The 24,350-nt window shown below is 35.7% G+C and overlaps 1 protein-coding gene across 1 annotated transcript in view; it reads right to left on the bottom strand.

Annotated features, from left to right (window-relative positions):
* Positions 1 to 24,350, bottom strand: part of LOC136029360 (neurexin 1-like) — a 117,684-nt gene that overhangs the window by 45,670 nt on the left and 47,664 nt on the right. The window contains exons 3-4 of the mRNA XM_065707672.1: positions 21,273 to 21,422; positions 11,459 to 11,778 (exon numbers count right to left, since the gene is read on the bottom strand). Coding sequence (XP_065563744.1) covers positions 11,459 to 11,778; positions 21,273 to 21,422 — 470 coding nt within the window. The remainder of the gene's footprint in view (positions 1 to 11,458; positions 11,779 to 21,272; positions 21,423 to 24,350) is intronic.

Genomic DNA, 24,350 nt, shown 5'->3' with positions numbered 1-24,350 from the left:
ATAGGCTTGAAAATTAATGTTAAGAAGACTAAGTCACTAAGGCTAGGAATAAGTGAAGATGAACAGGTGACATTAGGTAACGAAAAGATTGATCAGGTTGGGAGCTTCACTTACCTTGGTAGTATTATTAGTAAAGATGGTGGGAGCAGTGAAGATGTTAAAAGTAGAATAGCTAAGGCCCAGGGTGTTTTTTCACAGTTAAAAAAAGTTTGGAAGAATAGAAAGATAAGTCTACAAACCAAGATTAGAATATTGGAGGCTACAGTGATGACAGTGGTCAAATATGGCTCTGAAGCATGGGCACTCCGAAAAGCAGATGAAAATTTACTAGATGTTTTCCAGAGAAATTGCCTACGGATTGTTCTGGGTACCCGGCTGACTGACCGTATTTCAAACAGTAGGTTGTACGAAAAGTGTGGTTCAATCCCGCTTTCTGGGGCTATATTGAAAGAAAGGTTGAGATGGCTAGGCCACGTTCTACGGATGAAGGATGACAGATTACCGAAGATTGTCCTTTTTGGCCAACCGTCTTGGGCTACACAGAAAGCAGGTCGTCCTTGTCTGGGTTGGGAGGATGTCATAAATAAAGATTTAAAGGAAATGGGAACTTCCTGGGAGGGTGTAAAGAGGGAGGCTTTAAATAGATTAGGTTGGAGGAGGAGCGTGCGTAGCTGTGTTGGCCTCAGGCGGCTTGGTGCTGCAGTGAGTTATTATTATTAGTAGTAGTAGTAGTAGTAGTAGTAGTTTATATCAAACAGTTCGTGGTAACGAACTGTAGTAAGGAGCGACCCGCCTCAATAGTAACCGAAACCCTAAAACGAAACTCTTTGATGCTAAAAGATACATCAAAAGAATCAGATTTTCATACTGATTTTAAATATATAAGTTTCATCAAATTTAATCTTTGTCATCAAAAGTTACGAGCCTGGGAAAATTTGCCTTATTTTGGAAAGTAGGCGGAAACACCCCCTAAAGGTCACAGAATCTTAACAAAAATTGCACCATCGCATTCAGCGTATCAGAGAAACCTACAGCAAAATTTTCTAGCTCCTATTTACAAAAATGTGGAGATTCGCATTTTTTGCCAGAAGACAAATCACGGGTGCGTGTTTATTTGTTGTTTTTTTTTTTGTTGTTTTTTTTTTTTTCCAGGGGTCATCGTATCGACCTAGAATGTGGCCAAAGGGCTCATTCTAACGGAAATGAAAAGTTTCAGTGCCCTTTTTAAGTGACCAAAAAAATTGGAGGGCACCTAGGCCCCCTCCCACGCTCATTTTTTTTCCCACAGTCAACGGATCAAAATTTTTAGATAGCCATTTTGTTCTGTATAGTCGAAAGCCATAATAACTATGTCTTTGGGGGTGACTTACTTCCCCACAGTCCCTGGGGGAGGGGCTGCAAGTTACAAACTTTGACCAGTGTTGACATACAGTAATGGTTATTCGGAAGTGTAGAGACGTTTTCAGGGGGATTTTTATGGTTTGGGGGCGGAGTTGAGGGAAGGGGGCTATGTGGGAGGATCTTTCCTTTGAGGAATATGTCATGGGGGAAGAGAAATTCAATGAAAAGGGCGCGGGATTTTCTAGCATTACTATAAAAAAACAATGAAAAAATAAACATGAAAAAGTTTTTTCAATTGAAAGTAAGGAGTAGAATTAAAACTTAAAACGAACAGAGATTATTACGCATATAAGGGGTTCTAAAAATACTTTAGCATAAAGAATGAGGTATTTAGGAGGAGATAAATACCTTGCTCTTTATGCTAAAGTATTTTTAGTAATTTCAACTATTCATTCTACGGCCTTTCTGATTCAGGGATCATTCTTAAAGAATTGGGACAAAACTTAAGATTTAATGTAAAGAGCGAGGTATTAACGAGGGGACAAGCCCCTCATATACATAATAAAAATATAAGAATATAAAAGTTTGTTAAGTAAGTTAATTCTTAAGTTACGTATATTTTTTACTAATAAAAACGTTCGTTAAAAATTGAAAGTTTTAGTTGCCTTTTAAAGTAACCGAAAAATTGCAGGGCAACTAGGCCTCCTTCCCCACCCCTTATTTCTCAAAATCGTCTGATCAAAACTAAGAGAAAGCCATTTAGCCAAAACAAGAATTAATATGCAAATTCCATTTTAATAATTTATGTGCGGAGAGCCAAAATCAAGCATGTATTAATTCAAAAACGTTCAGAAATTAAATATAAGAAATTTTTTTTTTAACTGAAAGTAAGCAGCGACATTAAAACTTCAAGCGAACAGAAATTACTCGGTGTATGAAATGGGTTGTCCCCTCCACAATCCCTCGCTCTTTACGCTAAAGTTTGACTCTTTGCCACAATTCTACTTTTTAAAACAATTAAAAACTTTAGCGTAAAGAGCGAGGGATTGTGGAGGGGACAACCCATTTCATATACCGAGTAATTTCTGTTCGTTTTAAGTTTTAATGTCGCTCCTTACTTTCAGTTAAAAAAAACTATTTTTTTTTATATTTAATTCAACAAAAGAGCTACGTGGACCATTGACAAAAAAAGGAACACAATAAAAACAGCATAACAACAACTCTACTCCTATTCTGCCAATCCTCTACTCTAAAAGTTGCATCACCAACCGAAAGTATTCCCCACCATTTGACTGGCAATTATACTAAATAATGGGGCTGTTGAACGGAAAATATCATTAGAATCGTGCACTTCTGGAAAAAGGAGATATAGATTAGAGCACGGGAAATCCAATGGTGACGGGAAGCACGTCGAGCGGACGCTCCAAAGCACCTTTACGAGCACCAGAAGCGCTAAAAAATTGCCAAGTTTATGAGTCTCTCTACAGACGCATCACAACTTCTGACAATACATTTTAAAATATCGAGATTCCAATGGTGGCTAAATAAAAGCAAATGATTGCTCTGAAGCTTGCAATAGAGCTCTAAAAAAGCATGTAAAGCACAGGATGGAAGCACCTATGCGATGAAATACAAAAGCTGGCCAAAACGTAGTTTAGAGTACTAGAAGTTCGACTACTAGAAGAAGTAGCTGGATTTTGTCTGTCCAAGCGATGTTTTTCGCGTAAATCAGATTTTTTAAATGCATTTTCATAATAAATTTATTCACTTGCTCTAAAAATTTAACCAGCAAACTTTTATAATTTTTTAATCACTGTATACTATGAGCTTAGGGGTATTTAATTTTTATCTTATACAGTCGATTTTTTCCTTGATAGATTTTAAAAATGATAAACTTATTCAAGGTTGTTTGGGTAAAAGAGTTTAAATTTCATTATTATCATGGGCTAGGGGCGTTTGAAATACATTAGTAGAAAGGGCTGAACTTCTTTCAATTCTTTCCAGCCTGGATGCAGGGATCACATAACCTTGACTAAACATTATCGTGTATAGACCTCACGCCAAGGAGTACCACCCCCCCCCCCTCATGCCTTTCCCGCAGAAAACTAAAAGTACTGAAACTTATACTAAATGGATTTATTCTCGCGGAAGATATCATGTCATTCAGCTACGAGCCCAGGTAATTTTAAATCACACTATATCGGGGAAAAAAAAAATCAATATATCACAAAGAAAATATTTACTTCTCAGCTAAGTGACGTTAATTGACCCCACAAAGAAAAAAGACAATTTGGTTTGATTCGAAACCAATCCATCTTTTTCTTCTCTCCAACTTCGTCGATATAGCACAGGATTAGTAAGGTTACTGGAGGAATCCAGGAATGAAATCCATTCTGTTTAAGTTCACGTTTTTTCTTCAGGAGGGATGAGCAGACACCTTGGACAGACTTGCTCACATCATCGGATAAATATACTTTAGAGAATAACCGGCAATTATCCATGCAGGCTTTTTCCCTAAAAACTCGATCGTGAAGTAGTTTATTTGCTTGCAAAATCGGAAACTTATCATTAATGTTGTGGGGTTGGACTCTAGTGAGTTTGTCATTTCATTCAATGACCAGGAATTCACGTTGAATCTGTAATTTCTGCAATTGTTCACCAATTTTTTCCAAGCCCTCCTCTTTCAGAGAAACACTTTAGGTTTCAGGCTATGATGTTGCTTCATCGGTCAGCATTTTATAAGCTGAGTACTTTATTTTATAAGGGTCCAAGCCTGGGGTTATCATAGGACCGGTTCACTGACAGCTGGAGGCCCTTAACTTCATTGTGTAGCTTAGTGATTAAGGATAAATCACTAAGTTTTTATTTATCCATTATAAAATAAGCTTTTTTTTAACCATGGACATCATCGACTTTTTGTAACTTTCCAAATCTTGGGTCCTGGATAATATATTACTTATTTAACCTCTGATTTCTAAAATTTCACTTCTCAGTCATTCTATTTCTACTTTAATGCTTATCAGAGTAGATAATATGTGTTGAATATTCGTTGCGAGGCCTTGAATTGATTCATGCATTATCACACTATCAGTGGATTTACAAGCGGATTCTAAATTCATATGCTCTTTCGAAGTTTTCCCCATTTAAGTTGTTTGATCAAATTAGGTAACACCAGCAGAGGAGACAAATACATTAATAGCAATTAGTTTATTACGTCACAACAGGTGTATAAATTCACTTACATTTGAACGGGCTCTCACGAAAACGATGCTATTCGGCTGAGAGCAATGAATGAACTGACAACTGTGAGAATCTTGATCCTTTTTATCCTTTATAAATTATAATTATAATACCTTTTATAGTAATAATATCCTTTATAAACCATTTTCTTATCCATTATAATAACATTTGGCTTATTAAGTCACAACAGATGTATAATTCACTTATATTTCAACGGGCTCGCAGGAAAACGATTCTATTCGGCTAAGAGCAATGAACGAACTGGAGTATTATTCCTGGAATTTTTTTTTTATATGATCTTTAGTCGATTTTGAACAAAATAGCAGTATAAAAAATTCGATGGGACGCACTTGGGAAAAGTGGTCTGGTGGGGCTAGTTGACATCGGATCACTTTTGACTCGTAAAAAGGAAATCGGAACTTTCAATTTCTAAGCATTTGAGTCCCCTCCAAGGTTTATATGATTCTACCATAAAGTTTAAATGCTCCCAGGGTATATGTTACAACCCTTCCCCTGGGTTCTGGTGGGATATTATACTGATCCCGAAATTTTTGTTATCTGATCGTTGGACTATTCCCAACAAACTGGCAATCTCAGAATTTTTATCAAATGCATTTGGAGAAACAAGGGTGTGTGTGTGAGGGAGGGGGGAGGGTAGATGCCCTTTGATCCCTTCTGACTCACAAAAAGGCTACTTTTCGTTTTCGTCCGTTTGAACTTTCCGTTTTCAATCAAATGAGCCACCTCTGAAGTTCGTATGGCCAACCATTACGTAAATACCGTATATGCCCATGGGGCATAACTTAACACACTTGCCAAGGCTCCTGCGGTTTGTGTTGGCCCCACACTTTTTGTTATCTAAAGTTTGTACTATTTTAACAAAATGGCTATCTCAAAATTTTATCAAATGGGTTTGGGAAAATGGGCACGGGGGACTATTTGCCCTCCAGTCTGTTTTGACTCTTAAAAAGTGAACTGGACCTTTCAATTTCCAATCAAATGAGCCCGCTTAGAAGTTTTTACGAGCATCTCTTCCATGAGAGCCATGTTTGCCCCAAAGCATTACTTACAACGCCTACCCCCGGGCATTGGGAGGTTTCTGTTATCTGATCTTTGAACTATTTTTAACAAAATGGCTATTTTTAAAATTTGTATTGGATGTATTTGGAAACAAGGCTTGGGGGGGTAGTCGCCCTCAGATCCATTTTTACTCTTCAAAAGAGCCCTAGTACTTCTGATTTCCAATCGAATGAGCCCCCTCTGAAGTTTATACGAATATCCCTTCCACATGAATGTCTCTGGATAAAATAAATAATCAAACAGTTCGTGGTAACGAACTGTAGTAAGGAGCGACCCGGCTCAATAGTAACCAAAACTCTAAAAAATTGATAAAAAAATACTCTAAGTTTTTTTAAAAGTTTTTTTTTAAACTCTAAAAAAGTAGCTATATCAATAGCTACATCAAAAGAATCGCATTTTAATGCTGATTTTAAATATATAAGTTTCATCAAGTTTATTCTTACCCATCAAAAGTTACGAGCCTGAGAAAATTTGCCTTATTTAGGAAAATAGGGGAAAACACCCCCTAAAAGTCGTAGGATCTTAACGAAAATGACACCATCAGATTCAGCGTATCAGAGAACCCTACTGTAGAAGTTTCAAGCTCCTATCTACAAAAATGTGGAATTTTGTATTTTTTGCCAGAAGACAAATCAAGGGTGCGTGTTTATTTGTTTGTTTGTTTGTTTTTTGTTTTTTCCCAGGGGCCATCGTATCGACCAAGTGGTCCTAAAATGTCGCAAGAGGGCTCATTCTAACGGAAAGGAAAAGTTCTAGTGCCCTTTTTAAGTGACCAAAAAAATTGGAGGGCATCTAGGCCCCCTCCCACGCTCATTTTTTTTCCCAAAGTCAACGGATCAAAATTTTGAGATAGCCATTTTGTTCCATTTTGTTGGGGATGACTTACTCCCCCACAACCCCTGGGGGAGGGGCTGAAAGTTACAAACTTTGAACAGTGTTTAAATATAGTAATGGTTATTGGGAAGTGTACAGACGTTTTCAGGGGGATTTTATTTTGTTTGGGGGTGGGGCTGAGGAGAGGGGGCTATGTTGGAGGATCTTTCCTTGGAGGAATCTGTCATGGGGGAAGAAAAATTCAATGAAAAGGGCGCAGGATTCTCTAGCATTACTATAAGAAAACAATGAAAAATAAACTTGAAAACGTTTTTTTCAAATGAAAGGAAGAAGTAGCATTGAAACTTAAAACGAACAATGATTATTACGCATATGAAGGGTTCTAAAAATACTTTAGCATAAAGAGCGAGGTATTTAGGAGGAGATAAATACCTTGCTCTTTATGCTAAAGTATTTTTAGTAATTTCAACTATTTATTCTACGGACTTTCTGATTCAGGGGTCATTCTTAAAGAATTGGGACAAAACTTACGATTTAGTGTAAAGAGCAAGGTATTAACGAGGGTACAAACCCCCTCGTATACATAATAAAAATATAAGGTTATGAAAGTTTGTTACGTAAGTTAATTCTTACGTTACGTATATTTTTTACTAATAAAAACGTTCGTTAAAAATTAAAAGTTCTAGTTGCCTTTTTAAGTAACCGAAAAATTGGAGGGCAACTAGGCCTCCTTCTCCACCCCTTATTTCTCAAAATCGTCTGATCAAAACTAAGAGAAGGCCATTTAGCCAAAAACAGAATTAATATATAAATTTCATTTTAATAATTTATGTGCGGAGAGCCACAACCAAACATGCATTAATTCAAAAACGTTCAGAAATTAAATACAAAAAACTAATGTTTTTAGCTGAAAGTAAGGAGTGACATTAAAACTTAAAACGAACAGAAATTACTCCATATATGAAATGGGTTGTCCCCTCCGCAATCCCTCGCTCTTTACGCTAAAGTTTGACTCTTTGCCACAATTCAACTTTTTAAAACAATTAAAAGCTTTAGCGTAAAGAGCGAGGGATTGCAGAGTGGACAACCCATTTTATATACGGGGTAATTTCTGTTCGTTTTAAGTTTTAATGTCGTTCCTTGCTTTCAGCTAAAAAAATTAGTTTTTTGTATTTAATAAAACATAGGAGCCGTATGGTCTTAACTATAGGAAATTCTATAGCGTTGCCTCTGATAACTAAATTAAATAAAAAATAACAAGTTTTTTTTTAACTAAAAGTAAGGATGAATTATTATGTTGCAAATTAAGGAACCCAAAGGCTAAATAAAATATAACTAGCACTTTTTGCTGAAGCTCTCGTTGACAATCTTAAATTATATGTTTACCCAACTGTTCTTATTCTTTCGCAATGCCGTGATGTTATTGATCGGGGGATTTCACAATGCCTGTTAACAAAGAACAAGAAATAAATATATTATTTAGGGCTATGTTTGACACTATGAGGGTGAAGGAGGGGCAGAATGATGATTTTAATTAAGTCATGTCTTAATTGTTACTTTTTCAGTTGAAGTCGGCCGAGTATAAATAGGTTTATGTCCATCAAGAAACAATTTTTTTTTTGTGGAAAAGGCCACTTCAAATACGCGTGGTTTGTCTTCTTAACCCTTAAAAAGTACCAATAGAGACGTGAGCTGCCTAAAGAAGTAAAAAAGCAAGGGCAACTTTGCTTAAAAAGCCATGATGAAGACATAGCCTTAGACTTTTTCTCAGAGAGTAATCCAAAATTGCTGAGAAATAGGGAATTTTTCGTTTTCAACGTACAACCAGATTTTAGCTTGTATTACAATCAAGAAGAGGTTAAAAGCCACTTTCAAACATATAACTTGAAAGATGGATGAAACTGAATCTTAGCTATTGAATAATCGTAAAAACGTCGTCTTACGTTGAAAAATAAGAAACCTAAGGACTGCAGAAAAATAACATACAAGTGTTTGAACAGGGAACGTAAACCTTAAGAATTGCCAGTTTCTGAATGTAATTAAATAAAAAAAACAAGTTTTTTGAAATGAAAGTAAGGAGCGACATGAAAACTTAAAACGAACAGAAATTACCCCTTATATGAAAGGGGCTTTTCCTCCTCGACACCCCGCTCTTTACGCTAAAGTTTTTTATTGTTTTAAAAAGTAGAGTTGCGAGAAAGAGTCAAACTTTAGCGCAAGGAGCGGGGTGTCGAGGAGGAAAAGCCCCTTCCATATAAGGAGTAATTTCTGTTCGTTTTAAGTTTTAATGTCGCTCCTTACTTTCATTTCAAAAAACTTGTTTTTTTTGTTTAATTTCTGAAAGTTTTTGAATTAATGCATGTCTGATTTTGGCTCTCCGTACATAAATTATTAAAATGAAATTTGCTATTAATTCTTTTTTTTTGGCTAAATGGCTTTCTTTTAGTTTTGATCAGACGATTTTGAGAAATAAGGGGTGGGGAAGGAGGCCTAGTTGCCCTCCAATTTTTTCGGTTACTTATAAAGGCAACTAGAACTTTTAATTTTTAACAAACGTTTATATTAGTAAAAAATATACGTAACTTAAGAATTAACTTACGTAACAAACTTTTATATTCTTATATTTTTGATTATATATATGAGGGAGTTTGTCCCCTCGTTAATACCTCGCTCTTCAAACTAAATCTTAAGTTTTGTCCCAATTCTTTAAGAATGACCCCTGAATCAGAAAGGCCGTAGAATAAATAGTTGAAATTATTAAAAATAATTTAGCATAAAGAGCGAAGTATTTATCTCCTTCTAAATACCTCGCTCTTTATGCTAAAGTATTTTTAGAAACCCTTATATGCGTAATAATCTCTGTTCGTTTTAAGTTTTAATGCTTCTCCTTACTTTCAATTGGAAAAACTTTTTCATGTTTATATTTTCATTGTTTTTTTTTTAATAGTAATGCTAGAAAATCCTGCGCCCTTTTCATTGAATTTCTCTTCCCCCATGAAATATTCCTCCAAAGAAAGATCCTCCCATATAGCCCCCTCCCCACAACCCCACACCCAAACAAAAAATCCCCCTGAAAACGTCGGTACACTTCCCAATAACCATTACTGTATGTAAACATTGGTCAAAGTTAGTAACTTGCAGCCCCTCCTCCAGGGACTGTGGGGGAGTAAGTCATCCCCAAAGACATAGATATTATGGTTTTCGGCTATGCGGAACACAATGGTTATCTCAAAATTTTGATCCATTGACTTTGGGAAAAAAATGAGCGTGGGAGGGGGCCTAGGTGCCCTCCAATTTTTTCGGTCACTTAAAAAGGGCACTAGAACTTTTCATTCCCGTTAGTATGAGCCCTCTTGCAACACTCTAGGACCACTTGGTCGATACGATGACCCCTGGGGAAAAAAAACAAACAAACAAATAAACACGCACCCGTGATTTGTCTTCTGGCAAAAAATACGAAATCCCGCATTTTTGTAGATTGGACCTTGAAATTTTTTCTGTAGTTTTCTCTGATACGCTGAATGCGATGGTGTGATTTTCCTTAAGATTATATGACCTTTAGGGGATGTTTCCGCCTATTTTCCAAAATAAGGCAAATTTTCCCAGGCTCGTAACTTTTGATGACAAAGACTAAATTTGATATATTTGTTTGACAAAGACTAAAACTTATATATTTGAAATCAGCATAAAAATCCGATTGTTTTGATATATCTTTTAGCATCGAAATTCCGTTTTTAGAGTTTCGTTTACTATTGAGCCGGGTCGATCCGTTACTACAGTTCGTTACCACGAACTGTTTGACAAAGTAAATCATGGAAAGGTATAATGACTCCTATATTGCTTTGTATTTTCAGTAAAGCATTACTGAAAGTAATGCTTTACATTACTGAAAGTAAACATTACTCAGTAAGTTTTCTATAATCTTACGAACAATGAGAAATATAATCAATTCCACATTTTCCACATAGTTCATAGTCCACATAGTCCACATAGTTCAGACATATTTTAGAAAGGTTGTGAAACAATAATTTTTGTTCGTTTTAAGTTTCTAATTCGCTGTTTACTTCCTTCAGAAAAACTTTTTTTCCTAGATTAATCTTCCAAAGAAGTATTTCAACAGCACAGAAAATATAATAACTTGACGAAAATTGATTAGCAATATATAATTACATTTCAAAGTTGTATTATTGCATATAGATAGCGAACAAGGCATAATATCCGTTTGAAATGAACATTTGAAGGAAGATTTCCCTTTTCACAAGTCACCATAGCAATGGTCTGGTTAGGGCTTAATTAATTTCCTTTTCAAATTTGGAATCAAATTAAGGAAAGTTCAGAAACTTAACAAGCTTTTTGTTAGTGCTTGAAAGTTAAACTAAAAATATTACACATTTGACAAATAAGAGAACATCAGTGGAAAAGAAAAGAAAACGAGTTATATTGGTTTTGAAGGTCAGAATTGGATGATTGGTACGACAAATGTTAAAAAAAAATTATAACAAAAAAGTTTTTTTAATTGGGTTATAAATTATAACGAAAAATTTTGTAGTCCTTAAAGTTTGTTGGTAATAACGGGACAAACAAAAATAAGTTAGAAAATATATTAAGTTATAGAATGAACAAGTTTACCTCTTAAATTTGAACAGGATGAATAATCCTCTCATTAAATAATCCTGTCGATTTTCATATGAAAATATAGTGGAGAATCCATAACCTATGGTTAACAACGTCAATTTTGATTGATTTATAAGAAAATTTCAAGAAATACAAAAATTTTAAAATTTTCAGCTCGAAATTGAATTTCTTTTAATGATTCTTGGAATTTACAGTCTTTTCCACAGTTGTTCAATTTATTAAACTGTTAATTAGTATATAATTTGTTTATTTATTTTTCAAAGAGCCGCAAATTGGCCATGGCCATTGGCCATGCGTATAATTTAAGAGAGATATTGCAACAACCAACCTTTTTTAAACATCCTACGAATGAATCTATTTCACGAACAAATTCATATTCTGCGTTATGCATTGCCCCAATATAGATTCTTGAAGACGTCATATAAACCCTTGATTCTTTTAAAGGCCAGTAAGTAGAATATCCATCAATGCTGAGAGTTATTTCGTCAGACCTTCTTTGAAGGCGTATTGTATGATAGTGACCATTGTCCAGATCAATAGAGAGTGGTTTTATGTTGTTGTCTATAACATTCTCCCCGTCTCGGCGATAAATTATTTGGATCGTTCCACGCGATAAACCAAGATATATGTAGTTCTCTCGAGAACTTCCTAAAAAAAGGAATGATTTAAGGCTGTTCTATTTGTGAGAATAAAATGACTGCATTAAAGAAAATCTTTCCAGAAATTTCTAAGAATAGAAGTTATTTTATTTGTTAAGAAACCCATGAAATAAACTTCAGTTCGACATTTCCTTCTAAATAGCGTTAGAGACACAAAAAGTTTAACCATGCCTTAACTACTTCCCTTTCAACTATAAATCCTTTAAAACGCAAACATGTTTTCTAACAATTTAGTGATAAAATAAGATCGATATGGGTTGCCCTAGTCACCAGGCGATAACATACAAGGCCTCCCACGCAGTCTGAACAGGTTGATAGTATGTTGGTGGCTAGCAAATGAGTGGCTCTTGAACGAACTACTAGCCCTTTGTGTGTTAGACTCTTGCATCTTGAAACTAAAGCAAAGGCAAATTTATCTTCTGGGTAAACAGATGAATTTTTGGACTAACAGAGAAATGTTCTCTCTTGAGTCAATTGAATTTAAAAGGAAGTTTTTCCAGCTAGAAGTAGGGATCAACGTTAAAACTCAAAACGAATAGAAATTATTCTGTATATAAAGGGGGTTGCCCATTCCTCAATCCTTGCTCTTTACACTAATGTCTTAAAGCTCTTTAAAAGTATTTATGATTCAAATTCAGCGACTCTTGTGTTTCAAAATTCGTTCTTAAAGAATTGTGAGAAAAAGTGAAACTTAATCGTCATAGGGAAAAAAAAGATTTGGGAGGGGGGCTAGCAGCCCTCCAATCTTGTTAGTCACTTATAAGGAGGTGAAATATATTTGATAAAAACATTTGCTTATAATGAGAACACGCTAAAACTGGCGAATTGCAGCTAAGTAACCACGAGCCGGAGCTAAGCTATTATTAGTTAGTATTAGCATTAGTTAGTATTTCAAAGAAGCCAAAACCACGAGACTCAAATTGACGGGGAAAACATAATCAGATGTAAATAAATAGGATAGTAAATAAATAAACGAATTTCAAAATTTAATGAAGTCCAATTTTACAGGATATATTATGGGATTTGTTCAATCCTATGACGGATGGATAGATGATAGACTATCTATCAACAAGTAAAATGACATATTTTTTATAGAATTCAGAAGAAATACTTATGCCAGCTTTGCCTCTCACTCAGACAATCTCTGTTGACTTTTTCTTCAATTATTCATGGCTCTTAACTTTTACATCACTCTCCATCAGCTTTATCTTAATTCAAAAATCAATTATAATAAAAAAATTACAAAAACCTTAAAAAGAAAAAAAAAACGCAATTCGCAGCGTTTGTATAGAATAAAAATTTACCTATTTAAATGAAAGAATGAATGGTAATTTTGTTGCCCATGAAGACGCAAAAAGGAGTTAAGGAGTAGGTAGAAAAAAACATACAGAAACAAATGCAAATAAAAGATGCACTAACACTCAATCATTGCTTGGGAAAACATACGAGACTGATCTAGTCTTTCAAAAAATCTTTCACGGTCACTCTCAGATATGGCTAGCGGTTCAGCCGAAGTGGCGATCAGCTACCTGTTTCAAGAGTAAAAATCTTTTACGACAGTTGAAAGAGCAATGACATGAAGGTGAACAAAGGAGCTGAAAGCTCTTTCTAGCATACATCTGTTATATCGAAGTTTGCAGCAAACGAGAAATCCAAATATGTTTTACAGCTCCTCACCAAGACGCACAAGCAGGAGGCTGCGTCACGATTTGATACTGGTACAGATCGATAGACCAAGACAATTAATACTTGCAGATGACGAAACATTTTGACTTTCTATCTGCACACCTTCTGTCGTAGCATGAGACCGGCCATACATAAAGTTCTTATTTTTAGATGCATTGAATGACAAACCTATGTTTCCGTATTTGAAACTAAGGAGAGACAAATCTTTTTTAATTGATACCAGTGTTTGGCAAACGCTTAATATATCTTGAAATATGTAATTCATAGCAACTTTCTCACGAGTATCTTAAGCACTGTTATTATTAAAGGTGGTGACGTTTTACCTCATTGACCAATACTTTTACACACTCTAATGGAAGCTTTGCTTGATACGAAAACATTCTGAGCAGGTACATTTATAATAACCTTGAGCAAAACAGAGCTATCAAGACCACTACTTTTCACAGAGTATAGTAGCTGAGGGTGGATGCCAGAATCGAAGGCACGAGAAACATTATGTGCTGCCACAATCAGTATATCATCATTTCATCCAATTTCAAAGACCATATTCTGAATTATAAAGCGTATATTTTCGGCGTATATGACCAGCCTTAAAACCAAACTAATTTTCCAAGGTGAAGCATGCAGCTTTAAAGTTACCAACAACCAGCAGCTCTGAGTAGCTGAAGGTATGCTATTAGCTTGTCGCAGTGTAACCCGAAAAACTGATCAACACCTCTAAACGTCTATTTTTGAGACAAACATTGGTCTCCTAATTTCTGAAATATTCGTAATAGGCAAAATCTCTGATTCAATACCACTTGAAGAATCATCAAGCAAGGACTGTAATCGCTCTTCTACTACTGTGTCGGGAAGAGACTCCTCACTATTGATATTTGTCTGTTCCACTCATCGTTACTAGGAAGGTCATAGTCTTAAGATTCCCCAAGTGGTTTCTGCTTTCATATAAACCTCTAAATTTCATGTGGAGTTTTTCACAGAGCTTCACGAGCCTTATTCTCTGCTAGAAGATTTGAAAAGTGGTTTTTGGTAGAGAACCTATTAGTGTCTGTATGGCCAAATTTTGGGAGACTATAATAATTACAAATCTGATTCCAAACTTTTGAAGATTGAGTAGCGGCTGGAAAGGCGGGATTTAGCAGCCATTTTAGAGCTTTGGAGCCAACTCAAGTTCTTCAAATGGGCACTGTTGTATATCTGGCGCAACGCAAGTCCTGCAAAATCTCAGCACAATAAAATATGACGAAAAGTTGTTTCTCACTGTCTGGTAGCAACGGAGACAGTTGTAATCGTAATAGACAGCACAATAGTGCGAGTGACGTATTTTTCTCACCAAGGCACTTCGTATAGAAGGAGTTGTCGTTGAAACTTTCGAAGGAGCTCATTTGATTAGAAATTGAAAGTTCTGGTGCCCCTTTTAAGAGTCAAAAGTGATCAAAAGGCCACCAGCCTCACCTCACGCCCATTAATTCCCCAAATGCATCCAATCAAAATTTTGAGTTAGCCATTTTAATTAACATAGATGAAAGGCGTAGAAACTTTGTTTCTGGGGGTATGAGCCTCCCAACCCGCAGCCCTCGGGGCAAGCGTTATAAGCTATTCAATTTGCTCGTTTTTCCATACCGTATTTGCAATTAGCAAAGAGGTAATGTTTGACCCTTAGTGTTCAAAAACATCAAGGACATTCAGGTTGAGTTTTGGGAGAATGTTAAGAGGTGTGCTGAACTAAATCAAAGTGCATTTTGTGCACACAGGTTATCAAAAGGGCGTAACTCAGGAATGACTAAGGGAATTGAGTTTTAGGGAGTAATGAGAGGGATAATCAAGTGTACAAGAATACAGAATTTGCGCGCTAGTACAACTACTACTACTCCTACTGTTGTTACTACTGCTACTACCATTGCTTCCGTAGGAACTACTGCTAAGACTAAGGATACTGAGGTTAAAATTTGGGGTAGAGTTGAGGGAAAAGCCAAACTAAATCAAAACCTGATATTTGCATAAAGATTGTCAAAAAGGTGCCGCAATATCTTAAGGAAACCTTAACGTATCAAATTTTTCCCACGGTAATTTCTTCCATGGCATGATTAGGGGGAAGTTCAACTGACCAGAAGGAAATACACAAGTTCTACTACGACCCCTACTACTACTAACACTGCTGCTTCTACTTCTAGTACAGTTGGTATGATACGAGTAGTAATAAGGCTAAGTGTATGAAGTTGGATATTTAAGAGAATATTAAGGGGAAAACTGGACCAAATCAGAACATACTATGTGCAAGCAGATTGTCAAAAGGGCTTTTTCAGCGATCACTTGGAGTATTAATTTGGAACTTTCTGTTAATACTTTAAAGGAAGATTAATTGACCAAAGGACAATATGTGTCCTGTTATTGGGATGTAAAACATTAAAAGGGCTTAACAGATGTATCTCGGGAATAGCTTAGAGTATAAAGATTCAAACGTTTCAGAATATGCTAGGAGATACATAAGGGGAGCATCAGGGGATATTGAGCCAACGTAATGGACCCTATAATTACTAGTAATAATACTTCTACTGCTACTACTAATACTATTACTAAGCCTAAGGGTATTAAGGAGAAATTTTCAAGAATTGTTGAGGGGTATGTCGAGTCAATTTGAAACATAATGTGTATATCCAGACTGTCAACAGACGAGATCTATGGACAACAGCCTATGTAAAGGGCTATTTTAAACCTGTTGGGGTACCTGCAATACTGGGGACCTTGCTGTCAACTCTATTCCCAGTTGAAGAATGGCGCCCCTCGAGGAAAGTTTCAAACGACTCAGCATTCGCACGAGATTCGGGCTGAAAAACCTCTTCCTAGCTAGTTTATCTACTATAGCTTACCTCTCTGTATTAGCGTAATAATTGTAGGCATGATTATATAATGATCAATGGTAATAGGCTTGAAATTGTCTGTGCAGGATTTTGACTCTTGTTGATAGAAAATTATCATCCAATGCTGAAAACCATGTTGTGACCAAGATGGGCCCAGAATTGTGCAAATTCTTCATTCATACTGGAGGTCCCAGGGACTCTTCGCTTTTCGGTTCTAAGCCGGCTTAAGCACTTCGGTGTAGACTTGAGAGGACCTGGCGTTTTTAGTAGGATATTTAAACACCCAGGCTGGTTGAAATAGGGATGGATAGTACCGTAACATAGGTTAATTTTTTGTAGGGAAAGAAAAAAGTAATGGCTTTAGACTGCTACAATTTTGTAGGTATAAAAATCTAGCTATAACCTACACAGTATTTGGTCATGAAATAGCCCATAAGTTAACAGGGTATTAAATCGAAGACTGGCAGGATCAATACAAGATACCAGGGTACATAGTAGTGCTGATATTGATGTTATAAGTATTAACTAAAAAAAACTTTCCGAAAAAGAAGTTTTGTAAAGAAAAGTAAAGGCCGTATTAAACTTAAGATCAGAAGAAATAGAAACCTACAATAGCTCAAACTTGTAATGAGCAGAAATTACTATTAAAGAATAAATGAAACACAAAACGAACAGAAATTAAATAAACAATCATATCAAACAACATACAAAAGGTACTAATATAAATTAATAAATAAATACTAAAACGAGTAAAGCTTAAATTGAATATGCAAATCAAGCTTAAAACAGACAAAAATATTTTGCTATTCCGAAAAAAAATCTCGTTTTTTATTGCCAAAGTTTCAATTTTTTCAAAATTATCTGTTTAAAAATAATTTTTTATTTCAAAATAAATTAACAGTTTGGGCAAAAACTAATAAAATTAACTGAATTGATATATAATGATATTAATTGCTGAAAGCTCAACAGTTAAAGATTTTGTTTCACCCGGGGCTGAATTTAGACATTTGACGCCTCTAGGCCCAAGCGTTTTTGCCGCTCCGTTTTTTCAATACGTTCGAGGAAATTCCCAAATCTTTGGGAAGAGTGAAAGCAACAGGGCCTAGTGGGCCTATTCGTAAATCCTGGTCTAGATTTACTGTAATTATCATTTTTGTTTTGAATGTTGTAATAAATACAAAATAGAATATTTTAATATAATCCATTTAGTAAAGCGCCAAATATGTAGTAGGCCTAATGCTTTTACCGTTAGGGAAAGAGGCGGTAGCCATACCCTTGTTCGTAGGGAAGAATATAGCTGTCTGGGATAGTTTTGGAAAGAGCTTATAAAATTAAACGGAATTCCCATGATATTTGAAATAGAATTTTATTAATATTTTTGGTCAGGGGGGGTGTCATGGAGGCACGGCCAGGGGAAGGCTACATGGTTTTTGGAATAAAATTTTGTTAATATTTTTGGGGGTTGGGTCATAGAAAGAGGGCCAGGGTCAGTTCCCATGATTTATCATTGATAATCTTTTGGGGAAGGCAGGGGTATCGGGCCTTGTAGGATAGGGGCCAGCTCCCATAATTTTTGGAATTAAATATTGTCAATGACTGTTTTTTTTGGGGGGTGGTTGGTTCGAAGAGGGCCAGGGATGAGTTGCCTTAAATTTTAGAATAAAATATCGTTCATACATTTTTTGAGTGAGGGTGGGGGTTTGGTTTATCTGATAGTAAAGCTATTTTTTAAAATCCTCGTATAAGAACCTTATATGCCCCTCCCCCCGGACGTCACATACAACACTTATTCCAGGTCTATAGGAAGTAGTGTTGAACCTGGAGTTTTTGTTATCTGATATTTTGACTTATTTCTTAATAAAATGGCTATCCAAAAAATTCGATCAGATGGATTTGGGGATAAAGAAGGAAGGAGGACTAGTTGCCCTTGGTCTCTTTTGACTCTTAAAACGGGAACTAGAACTTTTAATTTCAATTAGAATGGGCCCTCAAAAAAATTTATATGGTCATTCTTTCAATAAAAATCTTATATGCCCCGGAGAATAATTTACAACACTTGCCCCCGGTTCTGGGGGGCTGTGGGAACCCTGGAGTTTCTATTATATTGATCTTTAGTCTATTTTGGACAAAATGAAAATCTCAAAATTTGATTGAAAGTGTTTTGGGAAAAGACACTTGGTGGAGGGAGGGGCTAGTTTCCATCAGATTACTTTTGACTCAAAAAGGGAACAAGAACTTTAGATTTCTAGTCATGTGAGTCCCATCCGAAGAATACCTCTTCCATATGAAGATCCTCTTCCGTTCTGGGGGGAGGGGGATATTGACCTAAAATTTTTGTTATCTGAATGTTGGCCTATTTAAAAAAATGATTATCTAAAAATTTTGATTAAAAGCGTTTGGAGAAAAGACGGTGTGTGTGGGGGAGGATGTCTTCCGTTCACTTTTTACTCATAAAAAGGTAACTAGAAATTTCAATTCCCAATCAAATAAGCCACCTCTGAAGTTTATACCGCCATCCCTTACGGAAAAAATTTATATGCCCCTGGTGCATAACTTACAAGACTTGCCTATTGGCTCTAGGGGGGTTGCATGAAACCTGGAGTTTTTGTTATTTTAAGTTTAAACTATTTTGAAAAAGATATCTGTCTCAAAATTTTGATTGGATGCGTTTGGGGAAAAAGCGCCTAGGGGGGCTAATAGACCTTTGGTCACTTTCAAATCTTAAAAAGGGTACTAGAAATTCTGATTTACAATCGAATAAGCCCCTATGAAGTTTATACTGCCATCCCTTCCATAAAAACTTTTATGCCCGGGGGCATAACTAACGACACTCGCCCGCAGGCTCAAGGGGGCTATGTTATCCCTGGAGTCGATTTTTGGTCAATTTTGAACAAAATGGTAATGTAAAAATTCGATAAGACGCATTTAGAGGAAAGAGGGTTGGTGGGGGGCTATTTACCATTGGATCACTTTTGGGTCTTAAAAAAAGAACTAGAGCTTTGAATTTCTAAGCATTTGAGTCCCCTCCGAAGTTAAGACGATAGCCTCTTCTTTAAAACCTTATGTACCCCCGGGGTAGAAGTTACAGTCTCTAGTTGCGCCACGCTCTGGGAGGTTAAGTTGACCCGAAGTTTCGTTATGCATTGGATAGATTTAAGAAAAAGAGAGTGTAGGGGGGTTGATGATAAATACACTCCGATCTCTTTTGACTCATAAAAAGGTAACTGGGTTTCAATTTCCTATCAAATGAACTAATTCTGGACTTTATACGACCAACCTTTCATAAAAAAAAACTTATATACCCCCGGGGCATTGCTTAAAACACTTGTCAATGGGCTCTAGGGCGTTTTGTTGACCCTGGAGTTTTTGTTATCAAATGTTTGAACTATCCTCAATAAAATGGGTATACCAAATTTTTACTGGATGGGTTCGGAAAAAAATGGCGTAGGGCGTGGGGCTAGTTGACCTCTGATCTCTTTGGACTCTTAAAAAGTTAACTAGAACTTTCAATTTTTAATCATTTGATTCCCCCTCTGAGGTTTATAGAACCACTTCTTCCGTAAAAACTTTATATGCCCCCAGGACATAAGTTACAACTTCTCTCTAGGCAATTTCCAATCAAATGAGTCCTCTCTGAAGTTTCTACGAGTATCCCTCCTATAAAAACTATATATGCGCCCAGGGCATAACTTACAACACCTGTCCCCGGGCCCTGGGGGTTATGTAGACCCCGGAGTTTTTGTTGTTTGATCTTTGAACTGTTTTACATAATTTATATCTCTAAATTTAAGTGGGTGTGTGTGGGGAAAAGGGCGTGGGGGGGGGGGGGGGGCAAGTTGCCCTTTGATCATTTTTGACCCTTAAAGGGTACTAGAACTTCCGATTTCCAATCAAATGAGCCCCTCTAAAGTTTATATGACGACTTCTTGCTTACGAACTGCCTGTGAGGAAAAGAAATAGTAAAAGATTGGAGCCGTATGGCCTTATACCATAGGCAGCGCTATAGCATCGCCTCTGAAAGGTCAGCATCTAGTAGTGGCTAGGGTTGATTTAAAGCTGAAATTTCGAAAGGGTAACTACCTCCTGGGATGTTATGACGTTGGTTTACTCCAGGATGAGAATTCGAGAGAAAATTTCAGAAACATTTGGATATTGAATTGGAGAGTTAAAAATCTGACAATGTAGAAAATTGACAGATTAATTTTGGGAAAATAATTCGTGAGGTTGCTGATGGCGTCTTGAGAAGAAAGTTAGGACCGCAGCTATGAACATTAGTGAATAATCTTTATGTTTAATAAAGAGGGGAGGGGTTTGTACAAGAATTATCTGAGTGATAGATCGTATGTAAAAATAAAATGTAAAAAACTGGAGAAAATACTAAAAAATGCACTAGGAAGGTGTGAAGTGCAGACCATGGATGAAATTGCCACGGATTTGGAAGATGCAGCTAGACGACATAACAGTAAAATATTGCACTGGCATGTTAATAAATTGAGAGGGAGTAGTCAATCCAGACTTTTTCCACTTAAACATAGGAGCGGGGCCACAATTAGTAATAAGGAAAGAGTTAAAGAAAGATGGACAGATCCTTTAGAAGATTCCCTAAACTGGAATAGAGTTACAGGAAAAGATACGAAGGAAACTGAAAAACTTTGTGATACCGTGGATGAGAAGGAATATTTATTTTGTGAGGAAGAATTAGCGGCAGTACTAAAAGAATTAAATAATAATGAGGCACGAGGTGCTGACGGTGTGGTAAATGAACTGCTTCAGTGTGGTTATATATATATATATATATATATATATATATATATATATATATATATATATATATATATATATATATATATATATATATATATATATATATATATATATATATATATATATATATATATATATATATATATATATCTCCCTTCCCTTCAATATTTACCTGCAAGCAGTATTGCACCCGAAGCTTTTCTTGTCTTCATCATGAAGCTTATTTCATCCTGTGTTGTTATCATTGGTTCGATTCCACCTTGTGTGGGGTCAAATATAATGAGTTCAGTTCCTTTCAAAGATGCCTCCATTGGCCTTTTTCCTGAAAAAAAAAATAGCAAAAAATATAGAATTGTTTTCGTTAGATAAGCCAAATAAAAAGTTCCTCTTTTTGTTTATAGATAACCTTAAAAACAACCTTGAATTTTGATTCGTATGTTTACTTGCGCACATTCAAAAGAGCTGCGGGTATTCCTCAGGAGTAATGTATCTCAGATGATCTTTCTTGAAAAATAAAGAAAACTCAACTTAAAAACCATGTTTAACGCTTCAGACCCCCTCCTAGAATAGAATTTCTTGGAGCTGTCCCTTTTTTAGGGATTATTTTTGTTTTTTGAGAATTGACAATTGTTAAACTTCAATGAAAAGAAGAGACGGGTGAAAAGAGCCGTAGGTTCCCTCATATTTATTATAATTGTCTTTATTTATTTTTTCAGGGACTGATAAAATAAAAATAAAAAATACTAAGGAAAATAAGTCATGCATTGGAATAATTTTAATGCGTCCGTAAATTGTCCTTTCTGAAGTGATACTACTTTCATTTGTTAAAATACGCATGGCATTATTTTGTAAAACACGAAGAAACTTGAGATGAACTTCAATGTTCAAATCTGATGTAAAGAATGTGGAATAAAGAGCGTTAGTCCTCCTTATATTTAGGTAGCCCTGGGCATGCTATAAAAATGGAAAGAATGAAAGGAATGGAAGAATGTATAGAAAAAGAGCGGAATGGAAGGGTAACCAGAAAAATAATGGAAGAGCTTATAGTTAAGCATTTTCTTTAAACAACAAAACTTAAGTTCAAATGCTTTGAAAGGCGATTCAAGAATTGGGAAACAAATACTATAATTTGCCATAAACTATATTTTTTGTTCTCATAAGCGCTTTCAGTAACAAAATCTATAGCTTTAATGCAAAAATCAGCATTTTAAACAAGGACTATGAAGCCCCCTCCCCCCTAAACACGGAATGACCTGAAAATGTAAGCCAATTAATGATTTCTCAGTAAATTAAGTTTTAATGCCGCTCTTTCGCTTAGAAAAATTGGTATCTTTTATGTAATATTGTTGAAAGAAGACCCTTATTTTCATCACTGTCTTCAAACTATAAAATTCTTTCTTTTGGAGTATGTAGAAAATTCAATTGCATTGACAAAACCTCTTGGTTCAATAATCTTGTTTAATTTTCAAACAGTTCGTGGGAACAAATTGTAAGCAAGGAATGACCCAGATCAAAAGTAACCGAACTATAAAAAATAGAATTTTGATGCCGATAGATATTTCATAAGAACAGGCTTATTATGCTGATTCCAAACATTCAGTTTAATGATTCCAATTCATTAAGTTTAGTCTTACCTATCAAAGGGAAAAGAAAAATTGAAAAAATTGCAAAGAAAATTTGCCTGATTTTTGACAAAGGGGGGTGGGATACCCACTAAAAGTTATACAATCTCAATGAAAATCACACCATCATATTGAATGTATCAGAGAACATTACTTTACAGGTTTCAAGCTCCTATCTGCAAAAATGTGGAATTTTGTATTTTTGCTTGAAGAAAGACCACGGATGGGTGTTTTTTTTCCCCAGGGGTGATCTTGCCGACCCAGCCTAGACTATCAGGAAAGAGCTCATTAGAACGGAAATTAAAAGTGCTAGTTCCATTTTCAAGTGACCAAAAAGATTGGAGGCAACTAGGCCCCCTCCTACGCCCTTTTTTCTCAAAGTCGTTTGATATTTTTTTTAAATAGCCACTTTGTTCAGCTTAGTTGAAAACCCGAATAGCTACGTCTTTGGAGAAAACAAGACCCCCTCCCCCCAAAGTTCCTGGGGAAATATCTTTAAGTTATAAAATTTGCCCTTTGCTTATATATAGTATTTGTTATTGGGAAGCATGCATACTTTTTTTCGGGTGGTGAGACGAAACTTTCTGCTGAGGTATTTTCCACAGGGATAATTTTGCAAGGTGTGGGGGGGGGGAGCTTCCAGATGCTGAATTTTTAGGGAAAATTTTACATTTGTGGTAAATTGCCAGAATTTCTATGCGAAATTCTTCTTTGTCTTGCTTTAACTTTGCCGACTCAATTTCACGGGTGGATATATCAAGGATAATTGTCTGGGGTAAATTTTAACTATAATTGAATTGTTCGGAGGATATATCCATCGGGAGGAGGGATATTTGCACGGAGGTGGAGCCAGATTTCCTGACATTACTTAGAAAATGATCAGAAATTAATTAAAAAAAGCATGTTTTTTTCAGCTGAGAATAAGGAGCAACATTAAAACATAAAACAGACGGAAACTGTTACTTTTTGAGGGGGGTCACCCCCGTATCAACATCTTGCTCTTTACGCTACTTCCCAATAACAAATACTATATATTTGTCCTAATTCCATAAGAACGACTCCTGAAGCATGAGGCTCGCTTAATTAGAACAAAAAAAGCTTTTTTTTAAAAAATACTCAAAAACTTTAGTGTAAAGAGCAAGCTGTTGATGAGGGGGCAATCCTCCTTTTATATACGTAATAGTTTATAATCGTTTGAGTTTTAATGTTGATCCTTACTTTCAGTTGAAAAAACTTATTTACTCTCTACGTCTCGTGTAAATACTTTTTTTCATTTGTAATATCTTTAATGTTGCCAGAAAACGTTTCCTTGCTGTGGATAAATTTTTTCTGTGATTTATAAAGAACAAAATAACTAAAATAGTTTCATCCAAACAAGCTTGATGTACTTACACAAGTCTTTATTCTGAATTGTTTCTCAGACAGTTCTTAGGGGGTGAGGGTCTATTCTACTATCCCATGCCCGACAATATTTGAAGACACATTTGAGAGTATTGCATACTAAGTGTCAAAAATCGATCTTTTTAAGCAGCACCTTTTGAATAATAAAGAAATATATATTCATTATAGAGATGAAAATCATATAGGTCGTGGCATCAGCTTCTATCTTGAAAGAGAATGTCAGTCCC

Source organism: Artemia franciscana, chromosome 7 (genome assembly GCF_032884065.1).
Source record: "Artemia franciscana chromosome 7, ASM3288406v1, whole genome shotgun sequence".
Classification (NCBI taxonomy): domain Eukaryota; kingdom Metazoa; phylum Arthropoda; class Branchiopoda; order Anostraca; family Artemiidae; genus Artemia; species Artemia franciscana.
Note: the sequence above shows the minus strand (reverse complement) of the source record. Positions and strands in the feature narration are given on the sequence as shown.